The sequence below is a fragment of the Falco biarmicus genome, chromosome 14 (genome assembly GCF_023638135.1).
Source record: "Falco biarmicus isolate bFalBia1 chromosome 14, bFalBia1.pri, whole genome shotgun sequence".
Lineage (NCBI taxonomy): Eukaryota > Metazoa > Chordata > Aves > Falconiformes > Falconidae > Falco > Falco biarmicus.
In genome coordinates this window covers 1,589,258-1,611,677 of record NC_079301.1, presented here as the reverse complement: position 1 = coordinate 1,611,677, position 22,420 = coordinate 1,589,258, and the positions used below count along the sequence as shown (strand labels likewise).

Here is a 22,420-nt window from a genome sequence, read left to right as displayed (position 1 = left end):
GCTGGGAAAAAGCAAAATATTTTTATTCACCAAAGGGATCCTCAAAGTGGAAAACATACATAGCGACATGTTTCCAACTGGGCAGCATGAAAATTTAAAACTTAATCTGATTTTAACGTGAAGCAACTTTTTAGGAATATCTGAGGCTTGGATTACCAAAGCAATAGTGGAGAGGTGTGAGACCCAACTGAGGCTCTCCTCCGTGCTCCTCCAAGAGCCACGACCCAACCTCCCCCGACATAAATATGCAAAGAAACATTCCCATTCCCCTTGCATAGCCTTGCAGCTATTCACAAATACAGACAAGTGCTCCAAAAGCTAAAGCCAAGGCCCTGCAAGCCCCGTCTGCCGGCTCTCCTTCAGCAGCTCCAGCACGGCCAGAGCCAGCACGGCACCTCCTGAGGCTGCCCCGCACCTCTGGTATGGATGGGTCCTCTGCTCCGGGGCTGAACCGGCTTCGTTTTCTGCCGGAAAAAGGAACAACTTCTATGAAGCCCTGCTGCACTTACAGAAAAAGTCTGATTTTTTTGGGAGGTAGACGTAGCTTAAGGGTGAACCAAAAGCTGACTGCAGCAAATACCAACTCCTGATGAAAGTCATTTCACCAGGGTCTCAGAGAAAGCAGGCAACAGGAAAGGAACAGCAAAAGGGAAACCCTGCCACAGACATACAATTTGCCCATGCACCCACTTGCTTTTATCCAACAATTAAAGCAGGAGAAGTTTCTCCCCAGCCACTGCTCAGTGTGGCCATCACCCATTGAGTGACAGCTTTACAGGCCTGGAAGCTATTTTGTGACGGGAATCCACAGCGCGACACAGCCTGCACAGTGCAGACACGAGCCCCCAGCGCCCGACGGTACAGAGCTGTCAGCGTACTCCACTGATAGAATGAACTGAAAATGTATAGAACTGCCTGGAAAAAATATCCACCCCGCCAGATTACAAGCTCCGCTGCCTCCAACAGAACAAAACAAGTTTTGAAGCGTGCCAAAGTTTGAGAACTTTCAAAAATGTTACTCGCTGCCCAAAGAGCCAGACTGACCAGGAGAGTGGCAGGTAGTACCATGCTGCTGACAACGGGAGAGGTGTACCCACAAAAGGAGGCAAGGCTTGAAAAAGTGGGCAATGTCCAAAAGATTTAACAGCTCTGCCAACAACGCAACTCACCCATTGCTAAATGCTTATTCTGCCCAGAGGTTCACTTGAAGAGATAAGAGCCACCAGCCTAGGGGACTGCAAACCACCGTCTGCATCAAGGCTCAGCACGGGCTACCGCAGCCTCCCTCGGGATTACCCCACAGGCCACCACGGAGGGTGACGACAATGCCGGCATTGCTGGACCTCTCTCTGAGGTGGAGCTGACAGCCCAACCTGCAACGCTGCCATCATTCCCACCTAATACTCAACCCACTGCTCCTTGACTTTCCTCAACAAGACGCTGGAAGAGGTGGCGAAGTCCAACGTGCTACTGAAGCCTCCTCAAAAACAGCGCCCAGCCCTGCGGATCTTCTGCAAATGGAGCAATCGGCGCTTCCTGAACAGACTGGCACCTCTCTCTTCCCTGTGGACAGCCATCCTGGCAGATCACATTGGAAAAAACCTTTTGGAGATGAAGAGCCCAAACTCTGCCCAAACTAAACACCAATTCATTATCTCTGAAACCGGTGGCACAATTCATCATACCTAAAGCTAAAATCGGGCACTATGCAAGACTGCTCAGCCTTCCCGCGACTCAAGCTCTCGAACACATCTTTGCTAGCTTTCAGTCAACCTACACCAATACAGCCTCCTACACCTGCTCTTCCTAAATCACTCATCTTAAGGTGTGAAAGCCATTAGTGCAGCAAGCCCAGCTGTATCGACCAACACAAGAGCCACCACAGCAGCCTGGGACATGGGACCAAAGGGGCATCGCTTACAGCACGGACAATCTCTTCCATCTCTAAACCACTGGTAACCACCAGAAAGTTTCTCCACAAAAGCCCAAGATATTCAAGCCCAGAGTACTGGCCTAAGAAAAGCTAAAAGCCTGAAAAAAACCCCAAGAAACTGCCCTGGGTTTTGTTACTGCTGTTGCATCGCAGGCGCCCACCAGCCTGACACGTACCGACACGAGTGCCCATGGGCAAGCAACAGAGCGATCCACGGGGCCGTCCCGTCGCCCCATGTAGCCTCTTGCTCTTTGTCAGACCTTTCCCCGAAGCACAATTAATCTGAGTTGCTCCTTCGTAATCAAGCTCTTTACTAGCGTGAACATTATTTTGGGTCCGTTTTGGGGCAAGAGCGAAAATAAAGATCAGGGAAGAAGAATTTCTGGAACAGCAATAACTCCAGCTCAGTCTCAGAGATGCAAGGCATATTTCATGTTAAGATGTCAGTTACTAACATTTAATGCTAACAGTGTCATTTGCCCTTCAGCTAGAAGAAAGGCATGTAAGCAACCCTAACTAAACTAAAATTTCCCCATTGCAAAGCACTTCTGCCAGGAATCACAATTTGAGTGTCATGTTTCTTGTGCCCTTCCTTGTACAATAACCCAGTAAATCCACGCTTAAAGCCAATGTTTTATTGCTCAGTATTATACGTGCCAGCGTTGACAGAGCATCCTAGCCGCCGTCTGGACCAACTCCATGCCAGTGCCTTTCTGTGACCTGTAAAATAATACTGAAATAAAGGGGAACAGCCAGCGTTACCACTTTATAACCTGAACGATCCCCACTGATTTTTCACGGCAGGGTGCCCCCGTTTCTTACAGACGCAGTATTGCTCCGTTCTCCCAACAAGCGCAAGGACCAAGACAGATGGGTGGCAGCGAACGCCGGCACGGCCGCCCACCTCCTCCCAGCAATGCTTAAGATCGATTCGAGCCCCGGCAGAAGGCGGCGCAGGCGGGAAGCTGGCTTTTCGGGGGTCACCCCTACAGCACCTCCTGCATGTGTGCCCCCAGGACAGGCTGCACAAGCCATTCCCCTCCGCCCTCTTGCTCTTTCCAAACTCAGCCTTTTAATGTCCAAAACAAATGTTTACTTTTGGTTGTTTTTAAACCGCTGCCCTGCCTGCCTCTCACAGCCTCGCCGACCGAAGATAAAAAGCATAATGCAAAAACCTTCAATTCCAGTCTTTTTCAAACTTTGTTTTAGGAATTCTCTAACTGTACTTGGCCTCGCTCTAATTAACCACTAAACGCCACGTCGTTGAAGAGCGAGCAAAAAACTTGAAGCTGCATCTGCTTGCAAAACCTGCAGTGGGTTTTTTTTGTTGCTATTGTTCTCGAGGTTTGGGCTTTTTGAGAACGCGCACTGACTGATAACCGAATCGCTGGGTAAATGTGTCAGCGAGACCTTCCCTGTCAGCCGTAGCCTTGGGGCGTGATTTCTGTTCACGACATAAAAATTTTTGCTATTTGCCAGATTTCAGATAGCAAACTTGGATCTCCTGGAAGATACCTGGTGTTGCTTTTGTACCCCAGCAGCAGGAATATTTAACTGCTTGAGTACCCAACCCAGACAAGCAGCCTGAAGCCACGCAGGACCTTCGCTGGGACCCAACCGAAAGTTTAACTGCCCCAACTGCCCTCACCTACCATCACAATTACCATTCATAAAACTGGTTTTCCAGCATCTTCAGACATGGGAAGAAGAACTGATTTTGAGTCAGGAGGAACCAACGGCAGGGAAGCTCCCGGTCCACGAGATGGGGGGACACCAGCCTGGGGGTCCCTGGAGGTTTTCTTCTGAGCCCAGCTGCAGCCACCTGCACCCAACTGGGCTCAGGACCCCAGAAGTCTTCATGGAACAGGGACGAGCTAGTTAATATTTCAGCCAACGTCCCCCCTTGAATACTTTGGTCCAATATTTAGGTACCAGAGGAGAGGAACTCAAGTTATGCTCAGCTTGCTGTGACCCTCAGCCCTCATCTCTGCAGCGGGTTTGCAGAGGGACCCAGCGGCCCCCGCATGGGGGGCTGTGGGGATGGAGGGAAGGGGATGGGGCTTTGCCGAGCGAGGGGAAGCATCACTAAGGCACGCAGAAGCCCTAACTTCCACATCACTTCCAAACAGCTCAGTTATTCCAAAAAGCAAGAGGCTGGCAGAGTAGGGAGGAAAGAGTTGACAGCTATTTGCTGTATCTAGCGTAATTTTCTTTGGCAACTCCAGGCTGTTGTTAGAAATGTGCGCCAGACGCCTGGATCAGCAGAGCTAAGCCTGCAGGAGTGACGCTTTGTATTTAACACTTGAAGACCTCAACTTCCGAGAGCTCATCCTACCATTTCATACCAGCCAGCGCATGAAGACGGCACATATGGAACCGACTAAGGCGCTTGATGCAGCGCCTATAAATTGTCTAAGCCTTGCAGCCGCACATGAGAGTGCTAACAACAACTGTGTGGTACGCGTTTGTTTGAAGTCGGATCCTGCTTTTATTAGAGGCGTGCTACTTTCCTCTTCAGAGCGGTGCACCGGCTGCTCCCCGCAACGTGGCTTCGCCAGCTGCAACACTCACAGCCAGGGGCGATGCTGAGGTTGCAGGGTGCAGCCAGGGATCCCAGCCTGAGCATCGGTGGCATGGCACAGTGGTGCAGGGCTCCCTGCCCGCTGCCGGTGCCCAGCCAGAGATGAGAAACAGCCCCCGTGGGGGCACACACAGGTGACATGCAGGACAGAGCCTGGAGCTCTGCAGGGCTCCATTCCATGTGGGTTCTCTGGGGATTAAAAAGATCAGCATGTGTGTGAGTACCAAGCAGAGAGGCTCTCCCTCCCCATCCCCCCTAAGGGAAATCCACCCTACCAGCAACAGGTTTGGTATTCCTCATCGATCCAGCCTCTTGCCAGACACAGAGGCCAAATGCAGCTGGGCAAGGTCAGCACCCAGCCTCCACAGGCTCAGCTAAAGGCTGTAGTTAAAGGACCTTTCCCACACTCATCCCCTTTTCCTACTTCATTCCCATTTTCCTACCTCAGTGAACGAGTTTGAATTTTATCACTGCATCGGTAAAAGCAAAGACCAGCTGCAAAGACCAGCCCTGGCTTAGCAAACTTTCTGCTAAAGAAAATCAAGAGAAAATGTACATAGCCTAGAAGTGATGACTGCAGAAAGAAAGAGGTTTGCGTCTGTTTTCTTTCAACACAGGAAGGCCTCCATCCTCCCGTGAGCTTTGCTACCTGTACCCCTTGTCTGCTACCAGCACTGCTGGGATGCTCTACAGTTATGGTAACGCACAGATGGGCAAACCCAAAACCACTCCCCATCAAACACTCCAAACCCCCAGGCAATACCAGGTGATAGACATTTTCCCCCAAAGACTACTTCAACACCAACAGAAGCAGCACCAGAACAAAGTAATTTGGGGTTACGTGGCCTCATGCAGCCGGCTGACTGGGTGGTTCTTCCCATTCAAATAAAAAGAAAAAACCAACCAAAATACCCACCCTAAAGCAGCAGCCAGCAGACATGCAGCTTCTGGCTACGCTGGCGGCTACCAAGCAACCAAGAGCTCTCACACATGATTAAGTCTCATTTAAGTCTCAGAACCTGCTTCTAACCCCACCCAGGAAAGCGTGAAGACCACCTTGCCCCGTGCCTGGGCTGGGGGCTGCTCAGCAGCAAGCTCAGAGGCAGCAAGCCCCCGCAATGCCCTTCTCAGGCAGGTGGTCCAGCAACAGCCCCAGCCCAGGAGTGCCTGGGACACCCACCCCACGGCCAGGAGTGCAGGATACCTGCTCCCTGTGGCACACGTCTCAGGAAGCACGACTCACCCAGAATCACTTCAGAAAAGTTTGTCTCTATTTTTTTGTCTCCATTTTTTACCATTTTTCCCACCAGGGTGATTCCACACATCCAACCCAGTTCAGCACAGCAGCACGCTGTGCCTTAAAGCCAGTCACTGCCACGTCAGGAACATTTTCCCGCAGAAGTGCCTCGGAAGCCCTGGCACATCATGAGCTCTGGCGTAGAAAACCCTTTTTTGCCCCCATTTACCTGCTCTTGGCTACCATCAGAGCTCAGAAAACTGCAGCAACGCTGCCAAAATCACTGAACCCTAGACCCGAGCTCAAACCTTTTCACATGCAGTTTACTCATACGTTTGGGCTTTCAAAATTAAGTTCCATGACCTGGAAAAGAAAAGGGGCTTTGGGAAGGGATGAGGACGGGTCAGCAGCTGCTGCAGAGGGTCGGCAGCACCACGATCCCACTGTGCTGCCAAAAGAGCCGGAATGAAAGCACAACATCGCCAGCAAAGCTGCTGCGCCCTCCTCATAAGCTCTTTCTGCTGACCACCACCAACCTCTGTGCAGCCCAGGGATCTGTGCACAAGCCACGTTCCGAGTCAGAACAGCTCTTTTCAACAGCAGAAAAAACAGAAGAAAACTCCAAGTCGGCGATAAAGCTGTTGCTAAAAAAGAAGATACAATAATCCTTTAAAATTACAACTAACAACTTCAAATTTTACCTTCCCACCCCCACCCCCCCCCATAGAAAAGGTCTCCTTTTGACCTTCAAAAGGGAAAATCTCCCACAACTGACTCCAGCACAGAGGTAATCCAGCTCTGGCGGAGTGGGTCCCTCAGACAGGATCACCCGGCTCCCCAGCAAGAGTTAACACCGCAAACTCAGCAAGCGCCAGCAAGCCTACCCATAGCTCAAAGGCAGCCAACCTACTAATTTAGTTCATTATCACTAAAAAGATAGTAACAGCTGCAGTTAAAACCCATTTTCTTTACATGTCTTCATTCCCCTCTCTAGATACACCTCATCAGCTGCACGTCCAGCGATTCCTATTTTGATCTGATTCTTCTGCCATAGGGTATGTTTTATGGGAAAGCAGGAGAATTAAAGCTTTCCAGGCAGAAACACCACCACTCCTAACTCCTGCAGCCCCAGGTCTGGTAGCGCTGATGAGACTGGGTGAAAAGCAGACAGGCAGAATGGCAGCACCCTGCCACCGCAGTAAAAAAACCCAAAAATCTCATTTTCGAGCCTGAACTATTTTGCCCTCTCAGTGTCACAGCAGGTTAGCAACAGTTCCAGCCATCAGCTTTAAACAATTTCTCCTATTTTCCTATCCCATGGGAAAATTTTAAAGAGTGCTGGTTAGGGTTAGAAGTAGCTCAGCAACTTATTTGCAAGGTTGAAGGAAATAATTGCTCCAAAATTATTTCCTGGATTAATTTCACTGAGCCCAGCACGTGGCAAAGGCTGGAAGGATCACATGAAGTCTGTTTAGGCCATTAGTGCCTGCCCCACGCCTCCCTGGGAAACGCTGCTGCCGCTCCATGGATGGGAAAATAAAAGGACAAATGCAAAAAAATGTTTTCTTCTTCTCTGCTGGAAAACGTACGCTGCATTTAGGTCCTCTCGCCCCTAAAGCTAATCAGGTATTTGCTGCGTGTTCAGCTGTGTGACATTATTTTACATTCCCTGCGCAGCCCCCTCCTTGCCAGGGCTGCCCGTGGCAGGAGCAGATGAGCATCTGCAGCCAACACAGCCTCCGGATCCACTCACTGCCCCAGCACGGGACCGACCGCCGGGAGCACTGGCCACAGCTCTTCTCCTGCTGCAAGCCCTTAGTGTTTGGGGTTTTTAACACAGGAGAAAAAAAAAAACAAACCCACACGTGCGGGCCTATAGAGAATTGCTGACCGTAACAGAGATTGAGAACTTTGAATGCAACAACTGGAAAGCCAAAAGCCAAGGGACAGCACTTCTCTGAGATGTGGAAGTTTTATTCCTGGGGGCAGCACTGGTGGCAGAGGGTCTCTGGCTAAGGGAGCACACACTCACCTCCTGCCCCCAGCCAGGGATGGCACAGGGGCTGCGAGCGAGGGCGGGGAGGAACGGCAGGGTTAGAGTCACCGAGCAGAAGAGACAGAGAAGGGACATAACAACAGAAAACTTGATTAAGAGGCGTGATGAGGTTTATCCAGGGAGCTGCAGCACCCAGCTGAGCGGTCAGGGGCCGCGCAGGAGAGGCACCAGCCACGGCCGTGCGGGGCCGGAGCACCGGGGCCGGTCCCTGCACGGAGCCAGAGCCACCACGGTCACGGCTCAGCCCTGGCCGCAGGGAGACCACAACCCCGACGCCGCAGGTCCCCAACTCTTTATTACATAAATATATCATTTACGATTACAGAGCTGCTACATGCTCTGAGGTGGATTTTACTCCAAGCGCTGGCTTGAGAAACTTCCTCGCTATCTTCCCCCTTCCCCCTTGCGGGGGAAATCCCCAAGAGGGATTTGAAGCACAGAGGTAAAAATGAATGTCAAAGAGGGATTAAAGGCAGGCTGACAAAGGCTGGGCACAGAGGGGCTGGGCAGGAGCCAGCACCCCATCGCCACGGGGGATCCGGTACTTAACCCTGCTTTGTCACTGACGGCACCGGGAACACGGCGTCTCTCCTGGGGGAGGTAACAGCAGAGACAAGGAGTCTGGCCTTGCAAAACCACATCTGCCATCATTGCCACGGCAGGCTGGCAGCTCTCTGCTGGGCCACATCTAGCCCATGCCTGGGCTAAACTAGGGGCATCGCTGCCCTTCCTCAGGCCTTCCTCCTCCCTCACTGCCCTGGGACCAGCCACTGCGTGAAAGCCCCACCGCAATGCCACCCCATGCAAGCGCTGCTGCTGCAAAGCCATGCAACACAGCGACAGGCGGTGACCGCAATCCCATGTAACGCAACATGCTGCAACACCATGTCGAGCAGCGCCCACCATGGCTGCAAAACCACACAAGGCAATGCCATGCCACTGAGAAGCCACACCATGCCATGAAGCACCCACCGCTGCAAAACCATGCAACGCCATGCCGCTTAGCACTCACCAGTGCAAAGCCACGCTGCTTAACACCACTGCAAAGCCACGCAACACAACCCCACACCATGCAATGCCACACAACACCCGCTGCTGCAACCCCTTGCAACGCAACCCCCAATGCTGCAAAGCCATGCAATGCAACCCCATGCCGTGCAACACCCGCTGATGCAAAGCCACACAATGCAACCCCACACCATGCAACACAATGTCCGCCACAGCGCCATGCCATGCCCACTGCTCCAAACTCACGCCATGCCTGCTGCTGGTGTCCCCACTCTTCTCAACACCTTTAGTTCTCCTGAGTGAACGTGACCAAGAACAAAGCGCTGGTGGCAGGGTTTCAGCTTTGCACAGTACGCCTCCTTACCCTGCGCAGGCAGGAGGGCACAGTGCGCAGCTACGTCTCTTGCAGATTTAGGTATGATTTCAGGTCGCTGCTCCGCACAGCGCAGGCAGAGCGGGGAGCACCCGACTCCAGCAGCTGGATGCTGGCACTTGCCATTTGGAATGCATTAGAGTACTGGCATTTCATCAGTACAGCCCTGCATATTTAGTACTTTGCACTTACAACAGAATTTTATTTGGGCTTATGGAACGAGCTCATTTTAATATCCACCCATCTGTGAGTAATTATTCCTGCTGTAGTAGCGCTCAAGCCCAACTGGCCTCAGCATCATTAGCATACAAAACCCCCGCGTTCCCCCAAAAGCTTAACGAGAGCACTTACAACTGCAACCGTCCCATAAAGGCAGTTAACTATTTTAAAATTGCATCCAAATCTCACTGTAATTTCGTACTTGGGCACAATGAGTTCTGAGAGATTATACATCTTCAGAGACACACTCACCACTTACTCACTGCGTGCACTTTACTTAGTGCTTCACATTCACAAAAAGCCCTCAGCCTCTCGTGCAGCAGTTACCTTTTGCAGCCAGACACCTCTAAAAATAACATCCTCTTTAAGTGTTGAAAGATACTAAAATACAAAGTCATTAACATATAATAAGGCTGGAATGGGAGCTTTGCATGCTCTGAAGCTCTCAGGGTTTGGCTTCCAGTCAAGAAAAATATATTGGATTAGTATGAGAGCAAAATTAGGATAGTGTGCAGTTTAATTAGCATTACAAGATACTACATGTGTATGGAAGAGCAGAGAAGATTTATAGTATTATGTGGTAAGAAAAATAATGTTAAAAGGTTAGAATAATACCGGTTTGATAAAGCACTGTGTACTCTGAGGTTAAAGTGAAAGATAACTTTGGAATGCCGCTGACTGTTCTTAAAAAACGCAGGTTTGAGCATTTGCCAGTTAACACATCTAAAAATTGTGGAAAAACCCTGCAACTTCACTCATGTGTCGGTCAAACACTCACTTTGGCAACAACATTCTCCATCAAGGAATTCAACAAATGCTGATAAAAAGTCCTAGTCCCCACACAAAATTGTGGTATTTACCCTTCATGGAATGAGCAGAAAATAAAATAAATAAATAAATACAGCAGCAAGCTCAGCTCCGGAAGGGGAAGACGGGGCAGAGCTTGCAAGAGCCTGGAGAGGAAGGAAGCCCAGTGCTCCATGCACACACCGTCCCACTGCCAGCCGCCTCGGGCGAGCTCTCCCCTGCTGCACGACGCCTATAGCCCGACGCCTGCAGGATGCCAGGGCCCACCTGGTCCCGATGTGCTGTTCCTCTTAGTTGGGCTTTTATGTTTCCAACAAGATAGCAGCATGCCCGCTTTCCTCCGGGAGCTGAAGCCTGTCCTCTCCTTCCCATATATCGTGGAATTAATTTCCTCCTCATGCCACGGAGCACAGCTGCCTGCGCCCTCCCCAGGTAGATAATCTGCCTGATGTTGACACAAGCTTTGAGATAGCGGTTGCAAAATATATTTCATATTTTCCAACTGCTCCTTCTCTCCTAGCTGTGAGATTTTTTTTTTTTTTTTTTTTTTTTTATCTCTGCACTCCTCTCACCAGCATCCCCAGCATTTTAAGGGCATCCCTGGGGAGGGCATCCCTGGGGAGACAAGCCTGACCTGCGCTTGGAGACCCCAGAGCCACAGCTATTTTATTATTATTTTTTTTAATTCTCGCTGACCTTTTCCCCCTTTCCAAAGGGGAATTCCTAAGCTCCAGCTGCTGCAGCTGAACAGCTCAGGAGCAGTGACATCCCACCACATCCAACACTATGTCAGTCTCACCTGCTCGATGTAAGGAGGCAGAACAAAATGCATCCAAGCAGCACCCTAGATCTGTGTAAATAAGCGTGCTGGGAAGGTGCCAGGGCAGCAGCAGGGCCCAAAGCAGCCAAAGGAGACTATTCCTCCGCACACCAGGAGTTAAACCTACAGCACATGCACGGATGCACCACAAACCCTTGGATGCACCTCAAACCCTTGGGGCAAAGCTCATGCTGTACCTAATTTTCCAATTAATGCAGCATACCCAGCAGTCACTGCCATTCTCCCGACGCTCCGTACCGTTTTGAGAAGGAGGAGTTGATGGGATTCACGCCAGATTTTGCACAGAATCTTCACAGGTGTAGTAGCAGAAATATGGTTTCTATTTGACATCAGGCAACCCCGCTGCAGCCCCTTCTTCCCGGCACAGCCCCCAAACCTCATGCAGCCTCAGGAATGCCATCCTCCCTGTCCCGGGATGAGCACTATTAAGACGTGAATGAAGGTTACCAGAGCCCCGATGTGTTGTTAGCCAGATAGCACACTGCGGTCTCCCTTTATTGCCCTGTAAGAGCTTCCTCCAGCTACAGCTAAGACCGCTGAGCCTAATTCGAGGGAAAACTCACCACGAAGCACACCCCATCCTTCTGTTCCGCAGCCTGCCTGCGCAAACCCATACCCTGGGATCAGAAACCCCAGAGCACAAGCCCTGAGCAGGTACTGAAGGGTCCATGCCCTGCAGGGTGCTGTGCAGAGGCTGCTCATGGAGGAGGATAGCACTGGAGAAGCGTTTCCAACAAGCCACTCTGCTCCAAGCTTTCAGCACGCTGTCAGGTTTCAGCTCGTCCCTGATCCATCACATGCCGGTGCAGCCTCCCGGCTCGGGATGCGGGAACCAGACACAGTAATGAATGTGCATGGATGAGCTCAAGGTATGCTCGGGAAGGGAGAAGTCTCTGGAGCAGCTTTAATGCCCTTTGGACCCTTTGACAGCACGTGGTGCAAATCGCACCCAAGCACTGCCTTTTACTCTGGGGCTGGAATCAAGAAGAAAGGGAAAAATCATTGCAATTTCACATGAGTCAGGCAAGAGACATGGAGGTGCCCTCCCAGCTGAGCACCAACGCTCCTCTACTTTCCCCCAGGTAAGTCTCGCCTAGGTGTTCTGACCAACCTTCAAAACTCCATTTCAGTACAGAGCCACTTACACTGGACTGATGACATTATTTTGAGAAACAGTGTACAATTATTTTGAGAACAGATGGCACCAAGAACCTGGCCACAACTCCCTGTTTTTGGTTACAACCCTTCGGTGGCAGAGGGCAGACTAAGCGTACAAGACGATGTGATGTCTACCTGTCCTCTGCAACCAGCAGACCCTTCCCACGGCTGGGGAGAGCCCAGCACGCCACATCCCTTCTCCAGGCAAACTGCCCAAATAATTCACCAAGAATTACTCTGCCACAGCATGCTGTCCAGAAACAGAAAAAAGCCCCATATGTATTACTTCCTAAATCTTTTCCTACCTCCCCAATTATAGTTATTTTTTTAAAGTATTACAAAAAGCAGCGTGCATAGACTCGATTGCACACCCTCACTGCATTTCTTTATCCGTGACTACAAGCAGAACACTACTTTGTCTCTAACGCTTTATTCCTACTATTTCCATACCAAACGAGCAGGCTTTTAGAGGACAGATATAAATCAACGGGGTCACATACCCCCAAACGACTGCTGGAACCAGAGGATGCTGGCTGTTACTTCAGGAGATGGTGGGATACAGGTGGGAAAATGAAGAAAAACAAGGAAAGGAACAATTAAGGTATTTCTGCATCTTACTTTGGTGGAATTAAAAATACTGGCAGGAAAGCGATGATACCGTCAGGAACGCTGATGCAAGCGCACCTCGGAAGTGGGTACATACCTCGTCCATGGGTGAAAGCTGCCGACCTGGGAGCAGACAGACACCCGAGCACTCGGGACACTCACCAGGGCATGCACTTTGCCCGGTGCTTGTGAACGAGTTTTTGCAGAAATGTGGCACGACAGGGCTCGCTTGGGGAAGAAGCACAGAATCGATGCTCCGTGAGGCTCAACTATTACAGGTTTTTTTTTGGGGGGTTTTTTTTTTTGAAAACAAAATGCATTTTAGTTTAGGCATAAAACACTTTAATGAGCGGTACATAGTACCCCCGCTGCCTGTGCTCCACGAGCGGAGCCATTAGTGAGGCGCCTGCTGAACACTAACACACATGCTGGCAGAACCGCTGTTGTATTCTCCAGCACGGCCACCTGAAGGGATTATTTAGATTTGATAACACCAGTAACGGCTGAGTGGGCCACCACTCCCCAGACACGCTATCACATCTCAGAGGGACAGCCATCGAAGAGTCGGTGAATTAGAGCAGCATTAACAAACTTTTCATCTCCAAGCCAAACTAGTGATGCAACACCCTGCAGCTTCTGGGACAAAGATGTGCACTACAGTGCCTCAACCTCTGCCATGAAAAATTGCCCTTGTATCTTAAATGAGTTACATATTTGAGTACCCTGTAAGATAGGGAAGCGGGGCGTTATCGAGCTGCCAAATCTCACTCCTGTCATGAGGTCATTTCTGGCACGCAGCCAGGCAAGATTTCAGCCAAAATCTCTGTGCTGACCATCACTCCCCATTCTTCCCCACCACCCGCCGGCTCCTCTCCCTCCTGCCTCAGATCAGAAAAAGAGGCAGGAGGGGAAATAAAATATTTTTAAAAATCAGGGAGGGGAATATTTTCTTGTTTTTAAATCCACTTGTACAATTACAATACACGCAGTCGTTACTTGGACTCTTTGCTGAAAATACTTTGCATAGCTAAACACAGCAAAGGGCTGTGTGTTGAGGGCTGACAGCAGCATGTTTACTAGGCTGCTGGGTCCCCCCCAGCGCGCCCCCCACTCCATCCACTCCCCCACAGGTCTCTGGGAGAGAAATGCCATTGATCAGATTGCTTAAAACAATTATTTAGTTATTTCTGCTTAATTTACGTAAGCACCCGTCTTCCCATACACATGCATGGGACCGCACTTTGGATTGACCAGCTTGGTTGCTACGGGTCGGAAACCAGCTAGGCACCCCGGATGCGCCCTGAAGTTTTTAATGTGGTTGATGATAATTTTTTTAATAAGGCTGTTTGCAACTTGCTCGTTTCATTGCTTTCATCAAAGGAGGGCTACATTCACAGCACCTTTAGAGGCAGAAGGTGGTGGTTTTCAGCCACACATAGACCACAGTGACCGGGAACGCAGTAAAGTCAGCGAGGAACAGGAGAGCAGCACCACTACAAATAACATTAATTACACGTTGTTACAGCACCAGCTCCCAAACAGAGCGCGCGCTCAGTGCCAGCAGTCAGGCTGCAAGCTGCGTGCTGCCCACCGAGCTCAGCCTTCCGCACGCCCTTACTAGGGGAAACTTTCTCATCACAACTGACTGCTTCAATACGTCTGAAAGAATTTCTCATCTTATGCCCTACAGGCCAGATGTAAAACAAAGAGATAAATAATTAGCGTTACCTTATCTGGAGTATATCAGCTGTAGCGAGGGACACTTGGATCTTCATATGCATCCAGAGACAAATTATTTAACCCTGTAATTTACGAATGCCTCAACTATTTACCCTGGTATTTCATTATACGTTCGCTGGAAAGAAGAGCTCTAAAGACTAAACAGATCCAGCACGATAACACGAAAGGAACTTCAGCCGCGTGCTCTTACAAGACAACCGAAGAATTCCAGCATGACACCACGCCACTCCGACCCACTGCACGTTGACACTGCTTGAGCACTGAAGGGAGGGAACAAACCCCCCCAGCCGACTGACGACCACGGCTCTCTCCAGTTCAACACTTACTTAGGTTTTACTATCGGAAGCCTCAGAATCCGAACATGGAGCGGAAGGCACAAGCCTGGCTTTCCCGGGAGCAGCCGAGGCCGGCGCAGCGCAACGGCTGCCAAGTAGGAGGAAGAGTTTCCAAACTCGCAGCTTTATCAAAGCTATTTTTGTCCTGCCCCCCCCTCCCTGCACCGATAAGCGGCGAGGCGAGGGCTGCCGGGGCGCTGGCGCGGGGCTCCATGCCTCCGCCGGCTGGGACCCCCACCGGGCCCCACCGGGCCAAGCCAGCCGGCATCTTTGGGGAGCGGGCCATCCGCTCGCGAGGCTCGAAGGGGAGGAAACTCCTTCCTCCAGCTTATCCTGCTCGCAGCGAGGTTTCGTGCCTGGAAAAAATGAGCTAAGTTTGCGAGCGGAGGCCCCAGCTCCGCTCCTGCTCTCCCAGAGGCTCTCGGGACAGGGAGCGCCCCCGGGCACCCCGCTCCGGGGGCTGCACCAGCGGGGGAACGGGAGGCAGAGGCCAGCCCGCCCGGCCCGGCCCGGCACGGGCTCACACTGCGGGGGGCTCACGCTGCGGGGGGCACACCGCACACCGAGCCGCCGCTCAAGGGCTGTGCATCCCGCTCCTGCGGCAGGGGCGGGCAGCGGGGATTTACAGCACCGCAGCCTGCCCAGAGGGGAGGCAGGCAGGGGGTGCGGGCAGCAGGGTCCCCCACAGCCGGGGGTCTGCAGCAGGGGCCTGGCAGCAGCGGGGCCGCTGGCCGGGGACGGAGCGCGGGGGGTCCCGGGCAGAGCCGCCCCCCGGCACAGGCGCCGCGCTGTGCCCCGCCGCGGGCCGCGCTCTCGGCGGCGGAGCCGACACGGCCGGGCTGTCACGACGGAGCGACAGGAAAGCGGCGGGCAGCAGGTGGAGCGCAGGCGGCCCCCGGCAGCCCCGCGGAGATCCCCGCAGCCCGGCTACCCCCGCACCCCCAGCCGGGGCACCGCGAACCGACCCTCCCCAGTCCCACTCCCGTCAGCGCCGCTTCTGGCCCCCCCCCCCCCCCGCAAAAAAAAAAAACCCGCAACTGCGCGAGGAGGGTTGTTTTTTCTTGCAGCCCCCACGGGAGCGGGCCGGCCCCAAACCGCATACGCGGGCAGGGGCGCGGAACCACCGGGGTCCCCAGGCCGGTCGCGGGTGGGGGGACACGCGGGGCTCCGCGACAAGTGCGGTCCCGCCCGGCCGCGACCCCCCCCTCCGCCCGGCCGGCACCCACCTGCTGGCGCCGCTCCGCCCCCTCGGCGGGCCGCTGCGGCCAGGCGGCGGCTGGGGAGCCCGGCGCTGCCGCCGTCCCGTCCCGGCGCGGCGGGGCGGCGGGCTGCGGGCCGCGGTCGCGGCGCAGCTCGGAGCGCAGCTCCAGGTAGCAGCCCAGCGTCAGGACGTGCAGCGCCAGCGACAGCGCGAAGAAGCCGAGGAAGAGCCGCCAGCTGCCGCCGCAGGCGCAGCCCCCGCCGCGGGGCGCCGCCGCCTCCCCCTTGCGCTCCGCACCCATGGCCGGCGGTACGGAGCGGCCGGGCGCCGAGCCGCTACTGCTCCATGCTCGGCCGGGGCGCGCCGTGCCGCCGGGGGCTGCGCGGCCGGGGCCGCCCCAGCGCTCCGCCAGTGGGCGGGGACACGGCGCGGGGCGGGGACGCGGCGCGGGGCGGGGCAACGAGCGGCGGCCCCGCCCCGCCCGCGGGCAGGGCGCGGGCTGGGTGGTGGGCGCGGGTGCGGACGGGGCTGCGGTGCGGGTGCGGGCAGGGCTGGGAGCAGGGCCGCGGGTGCGGGCAGGGCCGGCTGCGGGCAGGGTGGTGGGTGCGGGCACTCCCTGGGTGCGGGCAGGGCCGGCTGCAGATGCGGGCAGGGGTGCAGCAGGGTGGTGGGCGCAGGCAGGGCAGTGGGTGCGGGCAGGCCCCTGGATGCAAGAAGGCTCCTGGGTGCGGGCAGCCCCAGGTGCAGGCAGGCCTCTGGATGTGAGATGGCTCCCGGGTGTGGGCAGGTCCCAGCGTGGGCAGCCCCAGCTGCAGGCAGCCCCAGGTGCGGGCAGGCCATGGCCCCACAGGAGGAGCACAGCCATGCCAGCTGTCCCCGGCGGTGGCGGAGGGCTGCCATGTCCGCAGGCGGTGCTCGTGCAGGTGGCCTTCACCTTGTGATGCCCCGCTGGGTGCAGCCGAAGGTGGGCTCCTGCTTGGCTGCGCTGCGGGGGCTGGGAGCATCTCCCAGGCATCCCGTGCCTCCATCCCACCGGTCTGGCTCAGCACACCCGGGGCCTCCAGCACCCTCCTGGTTCCTTTCTTTAAGCAAATGGAGCAAAGAGCTGCAGAGCAAAGCTGAAAGTGGTGGGCGGGGGGTGCTTGGCACAGGCCATGCGTGGCCGTGCTGGCAGCCACCTGCCGGGCTGGGAAGCGAGGGGGGGCAGCTTGCTCAGCCTGGTGGGGCCTCGAGCCCCTGGGAGCGCAGCTGCCTTAGGCAAGGGTCTCTCGGAATGAGTTTCCCTGCCAGGGGGCTGGGTGCAGGCAGGGCAGCCCCGGGGGAGGCTGGAGGAGGATTTCTGGGAGCAGTAACAGATACCCACAGCCCGGGCCTCAGCACCACTTGGGAGGCAAATGCAGCTGGGCACTGGGTGCCTGGCAGGCTTTTGGATGTTTTACGACAACTCCCAACACCTTCTCCAGCTTTTGAAGGTTGTTCCTGATGGCTAGAAAGAAATGAAAGGCAGAAAGCAGCTTGGACAAAGGTTAACCAGGATAAAGTGTGGGCTTTGGGAGGGAAGGCTGTGAACTTCTAGAACATGGGCTTGAATAAACCATGCGTTCGGGTATGTATCCCTCAGAAAACAAGGAGTGCGGGAAGACGTCCAGGGAGTTGCTGGTTCCTTATTGGAATTAGAGTAATGGCACATCTGCAGACCATCCCAATGCAGAAGCGAGATAGAAAGAATAGCATGAGATCAGCTTGGTCATCTCGAACACAATAAGGAACACGCACAGAAAGTATAAATCAGAGCCGTCCCTAATACCCAGTGTAAAAGAATAGTGCGAGCATGTGGGGACAAGAGCGGGGTGGGGGGGGCAAGCAGTGAGTGGCATGGGAGATAAGGAGACATCGACAAGTATGTCAGTAAACAAGGAGAGAAAAACCAGGTGGTTCTTCTCAGCGAGGAGGAGCACATACAGCTGAAATGGAAGCAAACAGAAGGGTTGGGACTATTTTAGTGAGAAAGTACATTAAAAAAAATAAATTCACATTTCAGTCGGGCGACAGCTAACGCTAGTGACAGGTAAGACTAGGGAAGGGAGGGAGGAGTAGAGGTGAGAACATCAGGAGTTTTGCAAATAGCTGGGCCTAATGAAGGTGATGTTTTAGCCAAATCATTAGGGGTTATCACTGGGAATTCGTGGGGTCAAGGGAAGCGTAAAAGACTGGGTGAGGCTGAATAAAATGTTGGGAAGTAATTATATTATTACTGTATATATTGGCTAAATACCCCCAAACATGGCATATCATCGAGGCGTGTGTTAGCACCTGAACAGTGGGATGGAAGGGAGGACAGCTGGGGGGGTTTACTGAGGGTTATCTTGCCAGGCCAATCTCACCTCCTCGGTGACCAGGTACAGCAAAGCCAGCAACTGTTTTATCTTGATTTCCAGCGTGCTGTGACATTCCTGCTGCTGGCCGGTTCCCTCCCCTGGGTCACCATCAGATCCACCAGCCCCTGGGGCTTGCAAGAGCAGAGGCAGGCTGAGGGCAGGGGCCCCTCCTTGAGCGGGGCAGGTTCCTCAAATGAGCATCTGCAACGCAGCGAGCAGTTTGTCAATAGTCTATCGTCAAGGAAGCAACGTATCAAAAGGAACTCTGCAAAAGTGTTTGCTGGCTCTATTACTGACCAGTGTTCTACTTGATAATGCAAAAGAGTGAGATTAGTGAGATTCCATGTGATGCCTGCATACCTCAAGCTGCAAGGAAGTTGGAGTACAGCGTTAGGAGTTATCTTACCAAATTGGAGAGGCGGCCTGAAGAAAATAGGATACAATCTGGAAAAAGAAAAGAAAAGAACAAGGAAAAAAAAGGAGCACAAAGGTCTTAATGGAAGGAAGGAGGGCTGAGGCTGCAGAGGCTGAGGCAGGAGTGGCTAGGTGGCACTGCGGAGGAGCACTGCCAGCTGGTTTTAGAGGATCAGATAGCGCAGAACAGATCATCCGTGCGGGGAGAGCGAGCACTGAGAGGGAACGTTAGAATGGTCATCACATCGATAGGAAGGGTAGCCGCACCGAGGGCTTTCACCGAGCAAGTCTGTTGGACCCGTTGGAGCAAGTCCAGAGGAGGCCACGAAGATGGTCAGAGGGCTGGAGCCCCTCTGCTGTCCCGGTGGGCTGGGGCGGGGGCTGCTCCGCCTGGGGAAGGGAAGGCTCCGGGGAGACCTTGTGGCACCTTCCAGTACCTGAAGGGGCCGACAAGAAAGCTGGGGAGGGGCTTTGTACGGGGGGGTGCAGTGACAGGGCGGGGGGGAATGGCTCTAAGCTGACCGAGGGCAGACTTAGGGCAGATACTGGGAAGAAATTCTTCCCCGTGAGGGCGGCGCTGGCAGAGGCTGCCCAGAGCAGCTGTGGGTGCCCCATCCCTGGGGGTGCTCAGGGCCAGGCTGGACGGGGCTGGGGGCAACCTGGGCTGGTGGGAGGTGTCCCTGCCCCTGGCGGGGGTTGGGGCTCGGGGGGCTGTCAGCTCCCTCCCAGCCCAAACCAGGCTGTGATGCTCTGATTCTATGACATCCCCCAGGCTCAGGGAGTGCTGGGGAGGCTCCCCTGGGGATGGAGCTCTGCTCTTGGCCTGTGCTGGATGTGCTGCGGGAGGGTCTCGTGTAGCTGGTGGTGCCCAGGGACGTGTCCCCTGAGCCCACCCTGACACACCTGCTGCTGCACGGCTCTCAGGGCTGGTGAGCTGGGTGGTCCCTGGCAGGGCTGTTCCCATCCTCTGTTGTCCTGTGTGTAAGGTAAGTTTTACACGAGGCTGGCCTTTCCAGGAGAAAGCCTTCCAAGTCCTGGAACAGATTGCCTGGGAATTTGTGGGGTCCTCATCGCTCAGTATTTCACAGATTATGGCTATAAAGCATACTATACTTGCTGTTTATCCTGCCTTTGGGAAGGAGGATGAACTAGATGACGTCTTTGTAGCCTTTCCTAGTCTTATTTTTCTGCAGTGGGTTTTTTTCCCCTTTAAGTTCTGTGTAATAGTCATGAAATTATATGAGTCTCTGTTTTCATTTAAGAAAGAAATATTTCCCTAATATTTGTGAAGAAAAAACCTGGAAGAATTAACCACTGCCAACCCTAACAACTCAAGAGAAAAAAGCAAATAAAAGCAAATGAATCCTCTGTACAAAATTCTGTAATTATTTTAGGATGATTTATAATTATTTGGATGCTTATGGTTGTTACTGTTTTACAAGATCAGGATATTTAAAAACAATCATACATTGACCTGCCGAGACTTGCAATAGCCTAGTTCCAATTTCAAGAGTAATTTCTTACTTTTAAGATGAGTTTTAGAGGTTCAAGCCAGTCCAGAAGTCCCTGAAATACTTTGTACTGTGTATGTCCATAGGGTCTTAAAGACAGGTCTGTATTGCAAACGTCTCAAGTCCAAGCTGCGTAGCGGGGTCAATCAGTTATTAATATTAACTAAGTTAATAATATTAATTAACATTAATAACAAGTTCACCATTTCTGCTCAGATCTCATTAGGGACATTTGCCAAATCCTCAAATTGAGGTACTTCTGCCTGCTAGAGGAGATCATTGTGCAGCATCCCACCAATTAAAAAGACATCCCATCTTATGATATAAATAATATATAACATGTGTCATCTCAGACCCGAGAGAGGTCCTCACCCGTTGACCACGTGGCACCGGTCAAGCCCCACAAATGGAGGTTTCTGTTTCTGCCGAGTTTTATTTTAATGGCTCTCGTTCTGAGCATTGCTGCCAGCTTCAGGCTTTGGTGAGCGCATGGTGGGGAGATGTTTTCTTTCTGAGCCACGAGTCCTCTTTCTCTGCTGAATGCAGCCTGTGCCTGTTCTTTTCCAAGTTTCATCCCCTTTTACTATGCCATCCGTGATAAACTTTATTATATGGATGAGGAACCTCAAAGGTTTAAGTTGTCTTCTGTAGCCCAGCCTCATCGCTCCAAGGAGTCCCAGTCCAGGAGAGGCAGGACCCGAGGACAGAAAACCCTCCCACTCCTAACGGCTGCAGAAATGGCACAGATTCGTAATGCTTCGGATGGGCTGATCAAAGGCAGGGTCCACAATAGGAAAATCAAGAACAGTCCTTTTTAATCAGAAAATAACATTACTTCTTTCACAAGGAAGAGGTCCCCCCACCCAAATTTTGCCTCTTTATATCTGCTAGACTTTATTGGGTCCAGCTGCCCCCCCCGCTTCCCCCCCCCCCCCCCCCCCCCCCCCCCCCCCGCCCGTGAACAATAGAGAGAAATCTAGGAAAAAAGGAAACATTCCAAAAATAAAGGCATTGTTCCCTCCAGCCCATGTAGAGCGAGAGTCCTCTGGAGGGTGGGCAGAGGCTGGAGAGGAGAAGAACGCGCAGAGGCAACATCTCTAATGCCAGGCAACTTTTTCTCTTGATTCCTAAACTTGCTGGTTTTTTCCCAGCCCCACAGTGCAACCGAGCTAGCCTTCCCATCCAAGCAGGGTTTAACCAAAGGTGGGAGGAAAAACCTGCTACAGCAGCCTTGTCAGTGTAGAAGATCTCCCTTCCTTTTGGGATGGGTAAAACTCTCTCAGCATAACACAGGGCACTTTATGGCAGGTCCAAGTGCCAGGGGCTATGCATATGTAAGGGATCAGGCAATCCTCTTAGAAGGATGTTGTAAAGAAGATTTTAGCCCATTTCCCATTTACATTTTGAAAACAGCTGTAATACTTGCAGCGGCAATAGAGTAGATTTTAACATGTGTGACCTAAAAGCTTTGGAATTCATGACTTTCCTTTGAGGAAAGCTCCGCTAAATTGCAGGAAAGCCATCCCTTACTCTCTCGGTGATGTTAGCAGCAACGTTAACGTTAATACAATAAAGTCTCCTGAAACCTGAAGTCATAGCATACCGACTGTGTCCTCAGATACATTTATAAATCCTTAGGACAAAGGATCCTGACTTTCATAAAGCCTCCATACATCACTGCAATTACAATTATTTTTCCTCAGCATGAGCCGAGACGTTTCGTACAAGCTGGTTTACTTAAGATTGCCTTTTCAATAGCTATGAGCTCTGCCTGTGCAGGAAAGCTCATTACTTGTGTCCGACTGCTTCCATTGGGGCATGGATCAAGCAACATGTTCATGTTATAAAAGAAACACATACTAAGCAATTGCATTCATGGGATGCCTCTTTCCTGGCTCTGCCCAGGACTCTTCTGAGATTTCCCCCTCCCTCAGGCCATCGCTACCTGTCTCTGATCATTCATCCATCTCTCCCACCTTACTCTGTGAATTCTTATAACTGTCATTTCAAATGACACCTACC

At 52.7% G+C, this 22,420-nt stretch overlaps 1 protein-coding gene across 5 annotated transcripts in view; it reads right to left on the bottom strand.

Moving 5' to 3' along the window:
• EDA (ectodysplasin A) overlaps positions 1-16,496 on the bottom strand; it is an 81,683-nt gene extending 65,187 nt beyond the window's left edge. For all 5 annotated transcript variants that reach the window (XR_008825530.1, XM_056359986.1, XM_056359988.1 and 2 more), the window contains exon 1: positions 16,121-16,496. Coding sequence is in view for 4 of the 5 variants with exons in the window: in XM_056359986.1 (XP_056215961.1) it covers positions 16,121-16,396 (276 nt within the window). In the remaining variant the exon portion in view is untranslated. The remainder of the gene's footprint in view (positions 1-16,120) is intronic.
• Positions 16,497-22,420: the final 5,924 nt, after the last annotated feature.